The sequence below is a fragment of the Arvicanthis niloticus genome, chromosome 20, assembly GCF_011762505.2.
Source record: "Arvicanthis niloticus isolate mArvNil1 chromosome 20, mArvNil1.pat.X, whole genome shotgun sequence".
In the NCBI taxonomy this organism is placed as follows: Eukaryota; Metazoa; Chordata; class Mammalia; order Rodentia; family Muridae; genus Arvicanthis; species Arvicanthis niloticus.
Genome location: NC_047677.1, coordinates 50,188,287 through 50,208,220, shown reverse-complemented (window position 1 = coordinate 50,208,220; position 19,934 = coordinate 50,188,287). Strand labels below are relative to the sequence as shown.

At 46.4% G+C, this 19,934-nt stretch overlaps 1 protein-coding gene across 6 annotated transcripts; it reads left to right on the top strand.

Moving 5' to 3' along the window:
* Positions 1-238: 238 nt before the first annotated feature.
* Mdc1 (mediator of DNA damage checkpoint 1) lies at positions 239-18,799 on the top strand. 6 transcript variants are annotated; one of them, XM_076916785.1, is made up of 17 exons: positions 337-473; positions 2,980-3,118; positions 4,392-4,772; positions 4,853-4,928; positions 5,537-6,861; positions 6,992-7,057; positions 7,203-7,295; positions 8,508-9,239; positions 9,349-9,392; positions 10,410-11,745; positions 11,830-12,000; positions 12,133-12,227; positions 12,308-12,430; positions 12,516-12,698; positions 12,959-13,084; positions 13,200-13,310; positions 16,715-18,799. In XM_076916785.1, the coding sequence occupies exons 2-17, from the start codon at positions 2,983-2,985 to the stop codon at positions 16,877-16,879; spliced, it is 5,163 nt and encodes a 1,720-aa protein (XP_076772900.1). In that variant the 5' UTR covers positions 337-473; positions 2,980-2,982; the 3' UTR covers positions 16,880-18,799. The 6 variants fall into 6 exon arrangements, with proteins under 6 accessions (XP_034380148.1, XP_076772900.1, XP_034380145.1 ...); XM_034524257.2 differs by having other exon boundaries at positions 239-473; positions 8,508-8,741; positions 10,410-12,000; XM_034524254.2 differs by having other exon boundaries at positions 10,410-12,000.
* Positions 18,800-19,934: the final 1,135 nt, after the last annotated feature.

Below are 19,934 nucleotides of genomic sequence, written 5' to 3'. Positions count from 1 at the left end.
GCCTGCAACCCCTCATTTCTCATGAGTCAGCTGGCGCCATTTCTGGGATGACCGAGAAGGGCGCTCTGGCCTTGGAATGACTTCTATGATGCGGCCCTTCTAGCCGCCGCCGGCAACTGGCGCCAGACTCTCTGGTAGGCGTTTGGAAATCTGCGCGGGAAGTAGTCCGTGGATGACGTACTATGGTGGGTTGTCCCAGGACGCTATCCAATCGCGGTGCGGGATTCTCAGGCCACACCCCCTGATTGTTAGCGTTTCCTTCAGCCTATTTCCCGCCGGTAGCCACACTTTTGAGCTGTGAGGGGGCGAGGCGGAGGGCGGGGCTTCCGACTTGGGCTTTGAATCAATCGGCGCGCTTCCAGTGGTAAAAGACAGCTCCAGGAGCCAATCAGCCATTCGACTCTCTTCCGGGATCCGCACTCCCGCCACCGGAGTAGCGGCCGTTACTGGTGGCGCGCGCGCGGATTCAGTCGGTGAGTTCGGCCGCCCGCGCTGGGGTTACCATGTTTGATTCCTCCTGAGGGCGGGAGGGGCGTGCCTTAGGCGTCACTGGGCGGAGGTAATTTGGGTTGCGGTTTTAGATTTTTATGCTAATTTTTGCCTGGTGCCCTGGTCCGGGTGTAGGTTCGGTGACACGGAAACATTAGGCCACCAGGGAACAAACTCCTGTGTAGGCATCAAAGATGGTTGCCCTTCAATTGAAGCAAAGGGTCGTAGGCGTCGGCTGGGTTGGCAAGACGGAGTTTACTTCTTGGGGTTCAGTACTTTCCCTGTCAGCGGTTTCACGGTGTGTGGCATCTTTATAGGTAAAATCCACCCATGCAATTTTGAATTTCTGTCTCTAATTTGTTTCTTAATCAGTAACTCCGGCGATGCAGCTACCATGAGAGCAGGATTCATTTTGAGGATGTTTGCCCAAATACCTGAACAGTACCAGGTGTACATAATTACTGTAGAGTAAATAAGACGGACCCAGGAGTAGGGGAGGGAGGTGGGTTTGTAGATACAGCTCTACTGGTCGTGCTCTGGAAGTTGTCAAAAGACATAAAGGGTCTTGTCAAGCAGCTACTTTAATTCTGTGAATTTAGCAGCCAGGAGAAAACATTAGGGGTGATTTAGAAACGTTCCTTAACTCATCTATCTTGTCGTTTCTCATCTGGAAAAAAACAAACAAACAAAAAACTCAAAATGAACAGCCATGCCCTTACAGGGTTCTTCGCAAGAACCAGTGAGTCAGTCAACCTAAAGTGTTAAAAGAGTTTTTAACATAAAAACGCCTCTTTATATGTTAGCTTCTCTGGTTCTTTGCACTTCAAGCTGAGGAATGCTGATGAGAGTGTATAAATAGGGGCTTTCTGACTCACTTATTTCTATTTACATGCTGTGCTATTCTGAGCAAATAAACTTTTGAAGATATTACTTCCCTGTCTCATTTGGCTGTTACGCCTGATACAACACAACACTCAATAGGGGATGATGAAATCAGTTACGGAGTGGCAAATGGGTTTTTAAAAACTAGAACATTTACAAGACCCTAAGTTTGATCCTCACTAGTTTTCCTCTGTGTGTGTGTCAGAGGTTAGAAAAAAGCAGGATAGAAAACAGTATTTTTAAAAAGATTTATTTTATATATGTGAGTATACTGTCCCATCAGATCCCATTACAGATGTTTGTGAACCACCATGTGGTTTCTGGGATTTGTACTCAGGACCTCTGGAAGAGCAATCAGTGCTCTTAACTGCTGACCCATCTTTCCAGCCCCAGAAACAGTATATTTCACATACTATTGTTTCTCAAAACCCACACCCTCACACAGGTGAGTGCATGGTTCCAAGGAGAGTGTCAGATACTCTGGAATTTGAGTTACCAACTGTAGTGAGCCCCTTTGTGGGTTCTGATAACTGAACCTAGATATTTGGAAGAGCATGCAGTGCTCTTAACCACTGAGCCACCTTGCTGTTTTTTGTTTGTTTTGTTTTAAAGAGGTCTTACTGTGTTTTCCATGCTAAACTGGAGTCCTGGACTCAAGCAATTACAGTGCTTCAGCTGCCCCCATAGCTGGAACTGTGGGCATACACCATCTCAGTCCAGCTTACCATGTTTTTTGTACTTTAAACAAAGTACCCATCTGTGGGCTGGGGATATAGCTTGATGGTAGAGCATTTGTTTTGGTGTGTGAGGCTCTAGATTCAGTCTGTAGTACCTAAAAACAAGCAATCACATCCCATAAAGTAGCCTTTTCTATATAATGGTATGCTTTGTATCATGGCCCATAGTAAAAATATGTACATATATATTATTCTGTTTTGCAGGGCAAGGTCTCACTACTATTTTTTTTTTTTTTTTAATTCATGATCTAACTGTACTTCTGGCTGGCCTGGAACTGTCTATGTAGACCAAATAGAGATCTGCTTACCTCTGCCTTCTCATTGCTATAATCAAAGCTGTGCATCACCATGCTTGGTAAGGTCTCCAGTTCTTAATTTTCCTGTTTCATCATCTCAGATGAAGGGATTACGGATATATGCCAACATGTTTTTTACCAAAAAAGATTTTTTTTCCCCTCCTTATTGGTAGTACTAAGTGTTGAACACATGGCCTCACACAGGCTAGTCAAACATTCTGTCACTGGCATATTTTCCACCTCTGAATATTGTTACTTGCTTTAGAATAACTGATAGAAAATGATCACCTCATGGTTTTACACATCTTTAATCCCAGTACTTGGGACGCAGAGGCAAGGGAATCTCTTGAGTTTAGGCCAGCCTGTTCTACAAAGTGAATTCCAGGACAGCCAGGACTATGTAGAGAAGCCCTGGAGAGAGAGAGAAAGAGAGAGAGAGAGAGAGAGAGAGAGAGAGAGAGCGAGCAAGAAAGAGAGAAAGAGAAAGGCATCATTTCCACATTTACCCAGGTTTACCTCTAGTCATTTTTTTCTCTGACAGAAGCAATGATAATGATAATGTGTTTCCTTTACAGATCATGGAAAACACCCAGGTTATTGACTGGGATGCTGAACAAGAGGAAGAGGCAGAAATATCCAGTGGATCCTTGGGATATAGTGTGGAGCCTATAGGGCGGCTACGTCTCTTCAGTGGTACTCATGGACCAGAAAAAGGTCAGGGGATATTGAGAGCTAAAGTATGAATGTGGTTCTTTCTTAGAAGAAGTCGGAGGGTTGGTAGAACCTTATATATGTTTCAAAGGGGATATGAGCTGGGCAGTGGTGGTGCACGCCTTTAATCCCAGCACCTGGGAGGCAGAGGCAGGTGGATTTCTGAGTCTGAGGCCAGCCTGGTCTACAGAGTGAGTTCCAGGACAGCCAAGGCTACACAGAGAAACCCTGTCTCGAAAAAAAAAAAAAAAAAAAAGAGTAACTATACTACTAAAGATGCCAAAGAGGCCACCTGAGTTGACTGTTCGAGGCCAGTGTCCTGGATTTTCTAGGAGTGATTTTCTTTTGTCAAGAGAAACTCAAATAAAAATGCAATGTGGGGGCTAAAAAGATGGCTCAGTGATTAAGAGTACTTACTGTTCTTGTAGAGGTTTAGGTTCTCGCACCTACATGGTGGCTCACAGTCACCTAGAGCTCTAGTTCCAGGGGGCCTGACACTATCTTCTGACCTCAGGACACCAGCACACATGTGGTAGACATGAACTCATGCAGGTGCACACATACATGTTGTGGGTGTTGGTGAACTGTGTAAGGACAGTGGCTGTATAATACAGCTAGACAGCACACATGCAATGATTGACGTGGTTAGAGTTGTATTGTGTGTATCGTTTCCTTTATTTTTGTTTTTCCTTTGAGACAGGGTCTCTCTATAGAGCCTGTGCTGTTCTGGAACTTACTCTGCAGACCCTGCTGACCTCACCACAGAGATCCACTTGCCTCTGCCTCCCAAGTGCTGGAATCAAAGATGTGTGCCACACTACACCTAGCCTGTATTATATGTATTTTATTACACAAAAGCACCCATTGGGCATGGTGTTGCATGTCTGTGATCCCTGTACTTGGGAGATGACTCTAGAATTTGAGGGTAACCTAGGCTACATAGTAAGTTTGAAAACACTCTGGGCTATATGGTAAGACCCTAAATCAAAAAAACAAAGCTATAGCTATATAGCTCAGGGAAGAGTGTTTAGCTGGCATGCATGCATGAAGCTCTGTTTTCAAGTTTGAGCAATTGGGAAGAAACAAAAATAACGTGACTAGATAGAACACTGCTGATGAGTAGTGTATTATAAATGATGGCATGCCCTCAGGGTTTTGTAGTTGGTTGTTTTTTAATGCCTGTAAGAGCTCTGAGTGAACAGTAGGGTATCTAACCAGAGCACCTGTCTTCAGGGCAGCACCCTGGCCTTACTCATATTTTTTATTTGCTCCTCAGATTTCCCACTCTACCTTGGCAAGAACGTAGTTGGTCGAAGCCCTGACTGCTCTGTGGCCCTGCCTTTTCCATCCATCTCCAAACAGCATGCAGTGATTGAAATCTCAGCTTGGAACAAAGCCCCTATCCTCCAGGATTGTGGGAGCCTCAATGGCACTCAAATCGTAAAGCCTCCTAGGGTCCTACCTCCTGGAGTGACCCATCGCCTGAGGGACCAGGAATTGATTCTGTTTGCAGACTTTCCCTGCCAATACCATCGCCTGGATATCCCACCACCCTTGGTCCCTCGGAGTCTTCTAACTATAGAGAAGACCCCCAGAATACGGGGAGGATCCCAAAACTCCAGAGTTTTGTTGGCTGAGGATTCAGAGGAAGAAGGGGGTAAGTTTGTACCGTGGGTATGTGTGAAGAGACAGGGATGATAGATGTAAACTCAATTTATTCTCTCCTGTTCTTGCAAGATTTTCCTTCTGGAAGGTGTGTGGTGAATGGATCAAGGAATACAGCATCCCCTTCGGTAACAGTAGTTCCAGAAAGGTGGGTACCAAAGTGCCAGATACCTGAATCATTTGTTTTTCTTCTTTTTTCAGACAGAGTCTTTGTAGTCTAGGCTGGTCTCAGATTCATGGTAATCTTCTGGGTTTAGACTCTGTGTATTGGGATTACAGGGTTAAGCTGTCATACCTGCTTTTAGACACCTAAACCTCCAAACAAGGAGTCAATCTTGGAGAGATGATTGGTTTTGTTTGTTTTGTTTCATTTTGTTTGGGGGGGGAGTTGTTTGGTTTTTTTTTTGTTGTTGTTGTTCTTTTGTTTTGTTTTGTTTTAGACAAGGGTTTCTCTTTGTAGCCTTGGCTGTCCTGGAACTGGGCTCCAACTCAGAGATCCACTTGCCTCTACCTCCCAAGTGTGTTGGGATTAAAGGCATGGGCCACCACTGCCTGGCAGATGATTATCTTGAAAGGTGGAGCTGAGGGCCTTTGAATAATCATTTCCTCAGCTAAATGGAACCATGATGAGTACTTCTGAAATACTAGGTGGAGATGAGAAAACAGCTACCAGCAGTACCTGCTTTCAAGGTTCTCAGAGCTGAATGGGGTGTCTCTATCCAGGACATATATTCTATGGATTCTTTTTCTTTGCAGTGATGAAGAGGGCTCTTCTCCAGCCCCAAGTGTCCCTGGGCCATCTTCGCCCTTTGGTTTGGGCAGTGACACAGATGAAGAACAAGGTCAGCAACCAGGAGTAGAGGAGTTCTCTTTAGCTGACCGCAATGGTGCCGCAGGGGAGGCTGAGCAGCCTGAAGCTAACGGAATGACAGCTGGCATACAGGCTCAGCCTACTGAGCAAAAGTTGAAGGACACAAAAGTCAAGAAGGAGGCAGGCAGTTCAGGAGTTCCGGTTGGGTCAGTTCTGGAGAGGAGCCCCACCCTTGGGGAGGACGGTGACACAGAAGTGGATGAAGAACACCAACCTTCTGGTTCTGTGGACAGTGATACAGATGTGGAAGAAGAAAAGATCCCTGTAACCTCATCTGTAGTCCCTGTGGAGAACCAAGTGCTACTTGGAGTTGGTATAGGGGATCCTGGAGCACCTGGTGTGGCACATCTGCAGGACAGCCCAGCTGGTAGTGACACAGATGTGGAGGAGGACAAGACTACCCTGGCTGTCCCTCTAGAGAGAAACCACACACCTATGGTGATCAACAGTGATACAGATGAGGAGGAGGAGGAGGTCTCAGCAGCACTCACCTTGGCCCATCTGAAAGAGAGAGGAATTGCTTTGTGGAGTAGAGACCCAGGCACAGAAGAGGTCAAGTCCCAACCACAGGTCCTTGTAGAACGAAGCCAGAGTGCCTCTGGGAGAGACAGTGACACGGACATGGAGGAGGGATCCTCAGGGGGAAAGAGAAAGATTGTCCCTGACAGCCCTATGGATGTAGATGAGGCTCTTACTGTCACACAGCCAGAGAGCCAGCCTCCCGATAGGCCCAGTGATATAGACGGGGACGTGGAGATGAGCTCCCCTGACAGCCGGCTAGCAGTACAGCGGGCCTCCTCTGCTGGGGTAGACAAGAACGGAGCACAGGTAGAGGAAGACATCCCAGGGCCATCTTTTACCCCAGAGGAGAAGCACCAGGTGCCTCTAGAGGGAGGCCAGCCTCCTGAGGAAGCCTGGGAAACAGCTGCGCAGGAAGGCTTCTCACCAATGGACGTCGGAAGACTGAGCCAGCAGCCAGTAGCAGAAGCTGCTGGGACAGAGTGTGCTGCAGCTGTTTCTGAGCAGGAAAGCACTCTTGAGGTGGGAGCCCAAAGCAGGTCACCTGCAGCACCAGTGGAGCAGGTCGTAGTATACACAGATACTTCAGGGGATCCCACCCTGCCACGGAGAGAGGGAGCCCAAATCCCCACAGGAAGGGGGAGAGACGCACATGTGGACAGGACCAAAAGTGCCAAAGAGTGCTATGTTGGTGAGTGTTGCTCTCTGCTCTGCCTTTGGCCCTTAAAATAAATTGGCTATAAGGGTTAGGAGAGAACTGTAGAGGTCTTTAGGATGAGAGTTGATTTTTTTTTTATCTGTCTCATATCTCTCCCCACCAGAACCTGAAAATCTGTGCCTTTCAGCTACTCAGTGCTTTGTGGAAGGGGAGAGCCAGCACCCAGAAGGTGAGGACATTTGTGGTTTGGATGTGAGTGCTAGAGAGAGCTGGGTGATTAGACTGGTGATCCTTGAAAGGTGATGTGGCCAAGTAGCATATGGGACCCTGGCATTCTGGGACCAACTGTGTTCTACCCACCTTTTCTTTTGCAGCTGTCCAGAGTTTGGAAGATGAGCCTACCCAAGTCTTCCCATGTACTCTTCTGCAAGAGCCTGGACCTTCCCACCTCAGCCTTCCGACTCCAGGTACAAGGAAGTTTCTCTAAACTCCCAACTTAGCATCCTTGTTTTCTTCCTCTGCATTCTTTCATATGCTGTCATTTACTCATACATGTTACATGTATGAGTGTTTTGCCTGCATGTATATATGTTTGCCATGTGCATGCCTGGTGCCCACAGTGGTCAGAAGAGGATATCTTATCCCCTGGAACTGGAGTTAAGAACTGTTGTGAGCTGCCATGTTGGTTCTCAGAACTGAATCCAGGTCCTCTGCTAGAGCAACCAGTGCTCTCTCTCTAGCCCTTCATATTCTTGTTTGTTGACAAAGAGTTCATTGTAGCTGAAGACCTTGAACTACTGGTCTTCCAAGTGCTGGGATTATAGGTGTGTACCATCCAGCTAGGGATGGACCAGGGCTTCATATGAATCCTAGATGAACTCTCTGACCACTGAGCTGTATCCCCAGCCCCACCTTTCATATTCTTTTGCTGTTTTACCGATGTTCTCCATTTCATCAGGAAAGAAACCTATACCAGACATGGTAACACACATTTGTAATCCCAGAACTTGGGAGGCAGAGGCAGGAGCCCAGAGCCATCCTGGACTGCATAGAAAGTTTGAGGCCTTGACTAAATGAGACATTGTCTCAAACAACAACAAAAACCAACAGAATGGGTGTGGCTCAATGGTTAAGAGTGGCAATCTTTCTTCTAGAGGACCAGAGTCCAGCACCCATGTCAGGTAGCTGGCCACCATCTGTAACTCCACTCCTGGAGATTCATCACTCTCTAGGTACCCACACACATATGCTATTCACATATACATGTGAAGAAAAATTTTTAGAATGCATCTTAAAAAATAACAAAGAAAAATTAGATTGCCTAGATTACCCTGATTCTAGTTCAGGAGATTTGGGTTGGCCCAAAAACTCATTTTTTTCCCCCTTGTACATTCTCCCTGAAGATTGAGTCCAGGGCCTTATGTATGCCAAATGAGTATTCTCCTAAAATGAGTGCTTTCCTAAACCACATCCCCAATGCTTGTTTTTCAAATGAGGCTCCTGAGGGAGCCTGTGTATAAGGTTATAATCTTCTGAATCTTCTGAATAGTTGTTACAACCACCACCCTACTCCCAGCTTTTCTTTTGTAATCCATTTAGCCATGGCGAGTCTGCCCTAGTTCTCAATCTTAGTGCCCTTTTTACCTGTGTACTTAACTCCTTTCTCTGATCCTCTTTAGGTGCAGATACCTTGGATGTGCCTTGGGAAGTCTTGGCTACACAGCCGTTCTGTCTGAGAGAGCAGACAGAGACTTCTGGGCCTCAGCTCATTGACACCCACCTTGAAGATGGATCTCAACCATCTCTACCTAGGGAACCACCGGAACACCAACATTTGGTTCATACCAGTCCGGTTCACACAGAGCTGTTGAAAATTGAAGGCAGAGAGATACAGACTGTGGAGAAAGCCATGGGTATAACAAAGGAAATAGCAGACAGGGTGGCCCGTGAGAGAGAGCCATTGGAGAGAGAAATCAGGGGAAGAACAGCAAACAGTGACAGAGAAGATGTGATAGGGGAGGAACTAACTCAGGGGACAGAGGACAGAGAATCAAAGAAGGTGTTAGCTAGAGATAGTCAGAGAAAAGAGGCTGACAAGGATCCTGAAGGGAATAGGGAGAGTTTACAGGTAGAAATGGAGATGTCCAAAGACTCACAGAAGAAAGAGAGAAAAGTAGAGAAGTCGGAACCAGAGAGAGAATGGGAGCCAGGTGATTCAGAAGTGACCCCAGATAGAGGGCTGACAGAGGAAGGGAGCCACCATGATCAGAAAGGGCAAACTGCTAGTTTAACACTAAAGCCTGGAGTTGGGGTGAAGGACCTTGAGGGACTTGCATCAGCCCCAATAATGTCTGGGAGCCAGGGAGATGGAGGAAAGGGAGACCCTTTGAGCCCCAGGAGGCAGCAGAGAGGTAAGTGTGAGGCAGGGGAAGCCAAGTGGTATGTAGTCCTCATGGCAATTAGTGTCTGAGCTACAGGCTGCACAACACTCAGCCACTTTTGTTTTGTTCTCTTGACTAGGCCACTTGAGTTGCCAGATGACACCTGCTAGAAAGGCGTCCAGGGTGAGCTGCTTTCTTATCATGCCTCTACTTCCCCAGCAGCCTTTTGCCTAGCCTTACTTTAATCTTTCTTTGTCCTTATTTCCCATTTTCTCACTGCATGTACATTTGTGCATGTTTGTGAGGGTGTGTGTTTGGGGGAGGTGCATGAGGAAGTCAAGTGACAGCCTTGTGTGTTGTTCTTCAGGGACTACCCAGCTTTTTAGAAGGGTAGTGGTCAGGATTACAAACTGGTTTAGAATATGCTAAAGTAGACTAGGCTGCTTGCCAGCAAGTCCCAGGAATCCTCCTATCTCTGCCTCCCTAGCATTGGGATTCTAAGCATATACCAGTATACCTGGCCTTTTTACATGGGTTCTGGAGATGAAATTCGGGTCTTATTGCTTACTGACCTGTGTCTCTGATCCCACATACCCAGTCTTCTTGTTCGTCACTCATTAGTTGGTTTCTGTTCCTGTGTCCTGCCACTCATAGTTCTCTATATTGACCCAGAGGTCTCTTTGTGTTTTGTCCCTTTGTCCCAGCCATCTCTTAGTTGCCATACCCACCTGCACAGCACTGCACTAGAGTGGTAGGATTAGGGATCCCTTATGGTATCTCTGTTTGGGGGGGGGGGTGTTATTTTTTTTTTGGTTTTTCGAGACAGGGTTTCTCTGTGTACCCCTGGCTGTCCTGGAACTCACTCTGTAGACCAGGCTAGCCTTGAACTCAGAAATCTGCCTGCCTCCCTTATGGTATCTCTCTGGTAAAGATTGCTTCCTCCTCCAAGGAGTTCCTGGCCTAAAGAGAGGTCACGGAAAGAGATGTGCCAGTGAGTGTGCTGTGACCATAAATAGAATCAAACCAGACATGCACACAGGCCTTTGGTCCCAGCACTTGGAAGTAAAGGTAGAAGAATCAGTGGAGGACACTGGAGGCACATGAGCTATGACTTCCGAGAAACACTGGGAAAAGAAAAGTTAAGATCCTTGTCCGCCTCTTTCTTGGTGCTTTTTGTCAATTGTTTCTCCTTCTTCTCAGGGTGATCCAGAGCCCCCAGACCATTGCCTGTTTTCTCCAGTGCCTGAAGCTTCAGCTCAGAGTCTTCTCACCTCTCAGAGCCAAAAGCAATCTACACCTCAGCCTCTGTTTTCAACCTCTTCTTCTGAGCTACCCCTTCCAGAGACTCTTCTCACAAAGCCTAATGTCAGGCCACGGCGGTCCTCCAGGATGACCCCCTCCCCACATTCCTCTGTTGCTCTTAAACCTTATACTACCTGCCCCACAAACCAGCCTGCTGCCTCTAGACCAACATCTCGACCCACTCGGAGCAGGGCAAATAGGTCCTCTACTAGGACCCCAGAACTGATTGCCCCTACAGACCCTGAGCCTTCCACCTCCATAGAGCAGCCTATCATCCCAAAACTTACATCTCAGGTCACTGAGGGCAGGGCACATAGTACCTCTGTTAAGATGCCTGAACCAGTTCTCACAGTTCCCGAAATCCAGTCTCCCACCACCACAGAACAGTCTGTCACCCCAGACCTCAAACCTTGGGCCAAGACCAGGCCAAGTAGGTCTCCCAACAAGACCCCAGAACCACTTACTTCTGGTCTTAAACTCGAACCTCCTACCTCCACAGAACAACCTGTTATACCTAAACCCACTTCTCGGGTCACTCGGGGCAGGCCACGTAAGTCTTCTGTCAGGACTCCAGAACCAGTTGTCCCCATTGGCCTTGAACTGCAGCCTCTCACCTCCACAGAACAGCCTGTTATCTGTAAACCTAGGGCCACTAGGGGTAAATCAAGTAAGTCTTCTATCAAGACCCTGGAACCAGTTGTCCCCACTGGTCCTGAACTGCAGCCTCTTACCTCTGCAGAACAGCCTGTTATCCCTAAACCTAGGGCCACTAGGGGTAAATCAAGTAAGTCCTCTACCAAGACCCCAGAACCAGTTGTCCCCACTGGTCCTGAACTGCAGTCTCTTACCTCTGCAGAACATCCTGTTGTCCCTAACCTCACATCTCTGTCCTCTCAGGGTAGGTCAAGTAAGTCTATCAGAACCCCGGAACCAGTTGTCCAAACTGGCCCTGAATTCCATCCATCCACCTCAAAACAGCCTGATAACCCTGAGCCCTCATCTCAGGGCAGGACATGTAGGTCTTCTGTCAGGTCTCCTGAATCGAGTGTCTCCACAACCCCTGAACTTCAGTCTTTGACTTCTAAAAAACAGCCTACCCCCAAGACCACAGCTCTGGTCACTCGGGGAAGGAAATATAAACCCTCCACTGAAGATTCTGAATCAGTTGGGCCAGTAGCCCCTGATTTTGAGCCTCCCATTTCTACAGACCATCTTGTTACCCCTAAGATCACAGGTCAGAGCTTAACACTGCAGTCTTCACCCCTAAGTGCTTCCCCAGTTTCCTCTACTCCTGAACTCAAGCCTCCTGTCCCCACAGCCCAGCCTGTTACCCTGGAGCCCATTCCACAAACCAATCACCAAAGGAGACGAAGGGCTACTGGGAAGCAGGGTTCCTGTACAGTTCCCGTTGGCCATAAGTCTTATTCTGCCCCCTCTGAACCTGAGTCCCAATCTTCAGCCAGCCAAAGCTCAGAGTCATCAGAAGTAGGTGAGTCGATTATAACCACTCCTGAGCCTGCCATTCCCCTGGTGCATAACAAAGCAGCTGGGAGATGAGGGTCCATTCCTAAGCCCCAGCCTAAGGCTTCTCAAATCTGAAAGAAGCATTCCACTACCACAGACTCCTCCCGTCAAAAACGTCCCCGGAGACAAGTCTCCCAGAAAACCATAGTTGTCAAGGAAGAAGATCTTGCAGAAATAGAAGTGAAGGAAGAGGTAAGAGGAGAGCTGAGGGGGCTCCCTAGCTAGGAGCAAGAGCTACAGGGCTCAGAGATGCCCACTGAAATGCTTTTCAGCCTCAGGAGACAGCAATTCCAACACCAGGAAAGAGAAAGAGGGACCGTGCAGAAGAAGAGACCCAGGGAAACCCAACTCGAAGCCGGCGAACTAAACCTAACCAAGAAGCAGTAGCCCCCAAGGTAGAAAACAAGGGGCTGGGGATTGAGAGATGGGTACTGTGCTGTTGGTGTGGGTTGCTGTGACGATCTTTGCACCATCCCCCAGGTACTCTTCACAGGAGTTGTGGATTCTCGTGGAGAGCGTGCGGTGCTGGCTCTGGGAGGCACTCTGGCCAGTTCAGTAAATGAGGCCTCCCACTTGGTTACTGACCGCATCCGCCGAACAGTCAAGTTCTTGTGTGCCCTGGGGAAGGGAATTCCCATCCTGTCCCTGAACTGGCTGTATCAGGTAAGAAGCCAGGAGATGATGAGTGGCTGGAAAGGACTGCTCACCTGGCAGTGGCAGTGGAAGGGAAGAGATGGAGAATTGTGTTAGGGAGTCAGTGGGCTGCTTTGAGAAGATATTTATTGTAAGGACTGGGATGATTCTGTGGTAGAGCACTTGCCTAGCATGCTTGAAGTCTTGAGGTCAATCCTCAGCACTGGGAAGAACAAGACACAGTAAGTTCTCTTCAGATAAACAACAGTTCTGCCTGTTCTTCCTCTTAGTCCCGAAAGGCTGGTTGCTTCTTGCCACCTGATGACTATTTGGTGACTGATCCCGAACAAGAGAAGAATTTTAACTTCAGCCTTCGGGATTCCCTGAGCCGGGCTCGGGAACGAAGACTACTGGAGGTGAGAGGGTGTCTTCTGTACCACACTGCAGTCCTATCCCCTGTAGCCCTAAGAGGTTTCCCAATGGCCTTTGGTCTGTCACTGCAAGTATTTGTCTCCACCATTTCTCTCTTAGGACTATGAGATTCATGTGACCCCTGGAGTGCAGCCACCCCCACCTCAGATGGGGGAGATCATCAACTGCTGTGGAGGCACTGTCCTGCCCAGCATGCCCCATTCCTACAAGGTACGACAGGACAGTGTGCCCTGAGCTGCAGGTGGGAGCAGCTGGAAAGGAAGCGGGAATGAGAAAGGGTTGGAGGAATGATGGAGGGAAAGAGTAATAAGAATGAGGGAAGAGAGGAAAAGCCCCAAAGGGACTCCCTGTTGTTTTGAGGTTTAGACATTAGCACATGGGACTTGGAACATGAGGGGAAGTTCTAGGTATATACTCATGTAAACAAGCCAGGACTGCATGTCACTCTCTTACCCACCTTCATTCCCACCCTAACATTTTTTTAAATGTATTTTACACAAAGAAGAGGGGCTGGAGAGGTGGGCACTGGTTAAGAGTACTTGCTGCTATAGCATGAGCACAAGAGTTTGGATCCCAGCACTACAGCAGGGGACTCACAAACACTAACTCCAGCGGCAAGGTAGTCAGAACCCTCTTTTGGCTTTCTATTTGTTTAAGTAATTGATTTATTTAGCAAGATTTATTTATTGAGCTAGCAGTGGTGGTGATCCCAGCACTCAGGAGGCAGAGGCAGGAAGATCTCTGGATTTGAAGCCATCCTGGTCTACATAGCAAGTTCCAGGATAGCCAAGACTACATAGGACTGTGTCTCAAAAGAAAACAAAAATACTTATTTTATGTGTGGATGTTTTGCCTGAATGTCTGTCTGCATTTGTGTGCACCTGGTGCTGGTGGAGGGCAGAAGAAAGCAGAGGGCATTGGGTTCCCTGAGACTGGAGCTACAGATTGTAGGTGCTGAGAATCAAGCCTGGGTCAAAAATATATTTTGCTTTGCACTCAGTTAATAGTTTCAATTATGTTACACTTCTTCCTTTCTAACTTAAAAAAAAAAAAAAATTCTGTAGTCAGGCAACCGTTTAAAGCAGTTACTTACGTTGTGACCCTCAACCATAAAATTATTTTTGTTGCCACTTTATAACTGTAATTTTGCTGCTATTATAAACTGTTATGTAAATCTTTGTATTTTTCAATGGTCTTAGGCATTTCCTGTAAAAGGGTTGTTTGTCTCCCAAAAGGGGTTGTGACCCATAGGTTAAGAATCTCTGTCTTGTGCTGGGCGGTGGTGGCGCACGCCTTTAATCCCAGCACTTGGGAGGCAGAGGCAGGTGCAGGTGGATTTCTGAGTTCGAGGCCAGCCTGGTCTACAGAGTGAGTTCCAGGACAGCCAAGGGCTACACAGAGAAACCCTGCCTCAAAAAAAAACCAAAAAAAAAAAAAAAAAAAAAAAAAAAAAGAATCTCTGTCTTAATCTAAGTATAGGTAAACTATTGTTTCTTTAGTTTTTATTTTGTTTTTTGGGGGGGCGCTAGATTTTTTTGTTTGGTTTTTTTTTTTTTTTTTTTTTTTTTTTTTTTTTTTTTTTTTTAGACAGAATCTTGCACCATGGTCTTAACTAGCCTTGAGTTCAATACATAATCCAGGCTAGCCTGAAACTTACAGTGACCCGTCTGCCTTAGTCTTCCCAGTGTTAGGGTGAGGAGGAGAGCATGCCTGTGAACTCCAGCATTTGGGAGTCTGACTCGAAAGGCCTTATCCGGGAGTTCAGGGTCGTTCTTGGCAACTTTGAGAGTTACCTGAGAGTGTCTCAAATCTCCCAATAACAGACAAGCAGAAAATGGTTTTAGTTGGATATGGTGGCTCACTTCTGATCCCAACCTGCCAATTAGGAGGCAAAGGCAGGAATATCACTGTCAATTCAAGGTCCAGGTAGTGTATTGTTTCCTGCTGTGTGCTTTAATATAATTTCTTTTTTTCTTTCTTTGTTTCTTTTGTGTTATTTTTCAAGACAGGGTTTCTTTGTGTAACAGTCCTGGCTGTCGTAGAACTCTGTGTAGGCCAGGCTGGCTTCTGTTTACCTCTTACCTCTGCCTCCCAAGTGCCTGGCACTTTAATGCACATCTCCAGGAAGCGCGTGCCTGTTCTTCCATATACACTGCTACTGCTTATCTCCAACAAAATCAACAATAGTTTTCCAGTTAGCTGAGAGATGCCTTTTTGTTGTTTTGTTTGCTGAGACAGTGTTTCTACATAGTCCTGGAACTCAGTATGTAGACCAGGCTAGTTTGGAACTCACTGAGATCCACCTACTTTTGCCTCCTGAATACTGGAAGTAAAGGGAGGCACCACTGTGCCCAGCTTTGTTGTTGTTTTGAGGTGGCAAGGTTTTTTTTTGTTGTTTCATTTTGTAGGTTTTTGTTTTCTTTTGAGATTTTGTAGCGCAGGCTATGCTCTTGGCTCAGTCTGCCAAGTGCTGTGATTACAGGCCTGTACTGTGACAGACTGAAAGATGTATTTTACATTTGTTTGCAGAATTTTGCCAAGCATGGTGGTACACTCTGTAGTATGTACCTGCCATTTGTTCATGAGGTCGAGGTAAGAGGGTCACCTGAACCTAAGAGTTCAAGGACAGACTGAGAAACACAGTGAAACCCCACCCCCACCACACACATTTTTAATTTTGTGGGTTTTTTTTTTTTTTTTTCCCCAAGAAAGAATTTGTCTGTGCAGCCCTGGTTGTCCTGGAACTTACTCTGTAGACCAGACTGACCTGAAACTCAGAGAATCTGCCTGTCTCTCTGCCTCTTCCTCCTACAGTCGTGCACCTCTGCTGAACAGCAGGAACCTTCACTTCTTTATTTTTATTTTATATATTTAAGTACACTGTAGCTGTCCTCAGATACACCAGAAGAGGGCATCCCATTACAAATGTTTGTGAGCCACCATGAGGTTGCTGGGAGTTGAACTCAGGACCTCTGGAAGAGCAGCCAATGCTCTTAACCACTGAGCCGTCTCTCCAGTCCTGAACCTCATTTCTTAAAAACAAAAAGCTAAAGTTCATATTATTGTACTTCCTGATTCTCTACTGCGTAGTGCCCCTTGGCCCCACTCCACCCCCTGCCTTTGTCGGAATTGACTCCCAGCAGGGAGGAGGCCAGCTGTCCCTGAGAGTATTCCTCCGTCAGGATTTTTCTGTGTGTTCCCTTGTTTGTATCGTTTTTATCTTATCCCACTATATTCTGTGTCTCATGCAAATTCTTACAAAAGCTGCAGTGGGGGCTGGGGATGGAGCTCTGTTGGCAGCCTGCTTTCCATCGTATACAAAGCTCTAGCCTTGATGTCTAACACGTAATACATAGCTGGAACCCCAGCACTCCAGATGGACCCAAGAGCATCAGAAGTTCAAGATTACCTTTAACCACGTAGTAAATTTCAGGCCTGCTCGGGTTAGTTATATGAAGCCCTTTTTGAAGAAAGGGGAAGGAAGGTTGAGCTGTTTGAGTGACTGTGTGTGTGTGTGTGTGTATGTGACTACACACACACACATACATATTAATTAGTCCTGCATCTGTTTCAGGGTTCCTTCCTTCCTAACTGTCTTTGCTGTCTCTTCACAGCTTCACCGAGTTGTCATAACTTGCACTGAAGACCTACCTCGCTGTGCTATTCCATCTCGCCTAGGGCTGCCCCTCCTTTCTCCTGAGTTCCTCCTGACTGGAGTACTGAAGCAGGAAGCCACACCAGAGGCTTTTATCCTCTCTAATTTGGAAATGTCTACCTAAAAAAAAAAAAAAATGTACCTCTACTCTCTGACCAGCAAACAGTCCTAGAAAACACTTGGAAAAAGGAACACACATACACAATTAAGACAGGGCAAAGTGGTTCACACCTTTAATCTCAACACTTGGGAGGTAGAAGGGATTGTATATTTTTGAGTTCGGGGCCAGCCAGAGGTACATAATGAGACCCTATCTCAAAAACCAAGTCAAAACAACAAACCTCAGGGGTTCATTAAGGCTTAAGGTGTATTGTATTGCTGTAACTGCTTAGGGAATGTGAATAAGATCTTAGAAGTTTTGAGGGAAAATAAGGGAAGTTTTTTCCTAAGATAATCATTTTTTTAGTTGGCTCCCTCGAGCTGGGGTGTAGCTCTGTACAGAGCACCTGCCATCAGCCCAGCCGTGCTCTGCTGCTCTGCAGTCTGCAGCCATCAGCCTGGCATGCCCTACAGTCTGCAGCTGCTCTGATGGAACTGTTCAGGCTCAGCACCCTGATTCTACTCCCTGTTCGGAAGCCAGCATTTCCCCTTTTCTTCCCAGGATTCTTACTCAACATGAGCCAGTTTCCAGGAGTGCCTGGTTGAGAAGATGAGGGTGCTCACGGGTGTGGTTAGAAAGGGCTTTAGTTTTGCTGCACTTACTCTGCTTTCCAGTGTTTGCAGTTAGCTTTGGTCATCTCCAGTAGGTCAGTGCTGACACTGCCTTCTTGATTGATGGGTTTGAACTTGCACTGCATTTATTATTATTGATTTAGAGAAAATTATATTTGCTTTATAAAGTTGGCCACTGTGCAGCATGTGGAGAATGTAGATACTGCTGGTGTTTGGCTTGTCCTCTGCAGTAAACAGTACCAAAGTTCCTTTAAAGTAAGTGCAGAGCTAGGCACGGGCATTTCCTGTAGTCCCAGTTCTTAGGAGGCTGAAGCAGGAAGGTCACAAGTTCCAGTTCAGCCTGGGCTACAGAGTAAAAGCCTGTCATCTTGAAAGAGTCTGGGCATGGTGCATCCCTTTAATCCCGGCACTTGGGAGGCAGACACAGGCAGATCTCTGAGTTCAAGGCCATCCTGGTCTAGAGAGTGAGTTCTAGAACAGTCAGGGCTGTTAACAGAGTAAACCCTGTCTCTAAAGAGAAGGGAAAATTTTTGTTTGTTTTTTGCAATTTTCTTTGGTCATCTCTAAGGTAAGTTAGCACTCAGTATGCCTGTCTGATCACCATTATGACCCAGCAGTACTGTCCTGCTTCCCTTTGGGAGTTCTGAAGCAAAGAAAACTTTTAAACAGTGTTTAGTGTGTAATCCCAGCAGTCAGAGATAAAGGCAAGTGGATCAGAAGTTCAGGGTCAGCTTTGGCTACATAGCAAATTGGAGGACAGTCTAAACTACAAAAGATTCGAAAATGAAAAGCACTTGATTAATATTCTATCTTTTTGGTTGGGCTGGGATTGAACCTGGCGCTTGCTTTATGCATGTTAGGCAAAGCCTCTACCACTAAACCTGATTCCAAGCCCCTCATCCCTTTTCATAATAGCCAAATATAGAAAAACTATATTTCATTCAGCAAGGACGAACATATAAATATGCTGTCTGCACAGAAAAAAAGTTCAGACATGAAGTGAAAACACAGTATTTGAGGGTGTCTGGTCAAGGACACCCTAACAGAGCAAGACACAAGGGACAGGTTTTGAGTCCACCTGCATAATATATCTATAATATGTGAATTCGCAAAGATAAGAGCAAATAGATGCTTGCAGACTCTGAGTACACAGAAGCTGTTCAAGAGTTCGAGTGTTCCACTGTGGGGAGTTGAAAGACTTGGAGTCAGAAAGACGAAGTGATTGTACATAGTGCAGAATATTTAATATTACTGTATAAAAGGGTTTTTTTGCTTTGTGAATTTCACTTCAATAAAAAATATTTGCTTCCTACTTTCATGCAGTGAATTATGTATAAGCTTAGAAAACTATTGATGGTTGGCACAAACGAGGCCCTGCTCATGATGGGCACACATTAGCACCCCAGCTATATGCTTGGTGTTTAAGATTTTTCTTTTTGGGGTTTGCTGGGGGTTGAATCTAAGGCTTCCTGAAATGCTGTCCAAAGGCTTCACCACTAAGCAGTAGTCCCAGACCTTTGTTAATCTGATACCGGTGGCGGCCAGAAGTCAGCCTTGGGTGTCCTTCCTCAGGTCACTGTTTTTCTTTGAGATAGGGAATCTCACTGGGACACGGGGCACTCTGATTAGGCTAGGCTGGATGGACAGTGAGCCTTAGGCATCTGCCTCCCTAAGGCTTGAATTATGACTTAAGGGTGAAGCTGATTAAAGAGAAACCACAAAGCTTAGTCAATTCCTTGTTTCCCACCTACAAGCTCTTCTGGGACCACTTCAGAGCTCCTAGAAGATCATCAGAGCCAGTCTGTGGTGCTAGGCTGTGATTCCAGTGCTTGGAGGCAGAGACAGGAGGATCCCCTCAAGACTATTCTCAGCTACATAACAGCAAGTTTGAAGCCATCTTGGGCTACATGAAGATTCTGCCATTAAGGTGTGTGCCAACACCCTGGCTAGAGTCTGTCATTTAAAAAATAATAAAAATATAAATGGGGGCTGGAGAGATAGCTTAGTGGTTGAGGGCACTGGGCTCTTCCAGAGGACCTAGGTTCAAATACTAGCACCCACATGACAGCTCACAACTGTAACTCCAAGATCTGATACTCTTCCATGCAGGCAAAACACCAATGCACATAAAGGCAAAATAAGTATGCATGTATGTATGTATATAAGTGAATAGAACAGTATGCAGAGAGCGTCTTCAAAAACAGTTATTCACACAAATGCAGTCCACTCAGTATACATTTCCCAAGCAGAGATCAGGGTGGGGAGGAAAAGTGCTATACAGTGCATGACAGCTTGGTCCAGATGTCTTGGGAGCAACCAGCCTCCCTGACCTTGCCCTATCTGTAATCTGAGGGAATCAGCTCGTGTCTTCTGAGGTCTCTGTACTTGGATAGCTATGCTGACTGAGCCTTTCACTACTCGGTCTTTCATTTTCAAGACAGAATTTC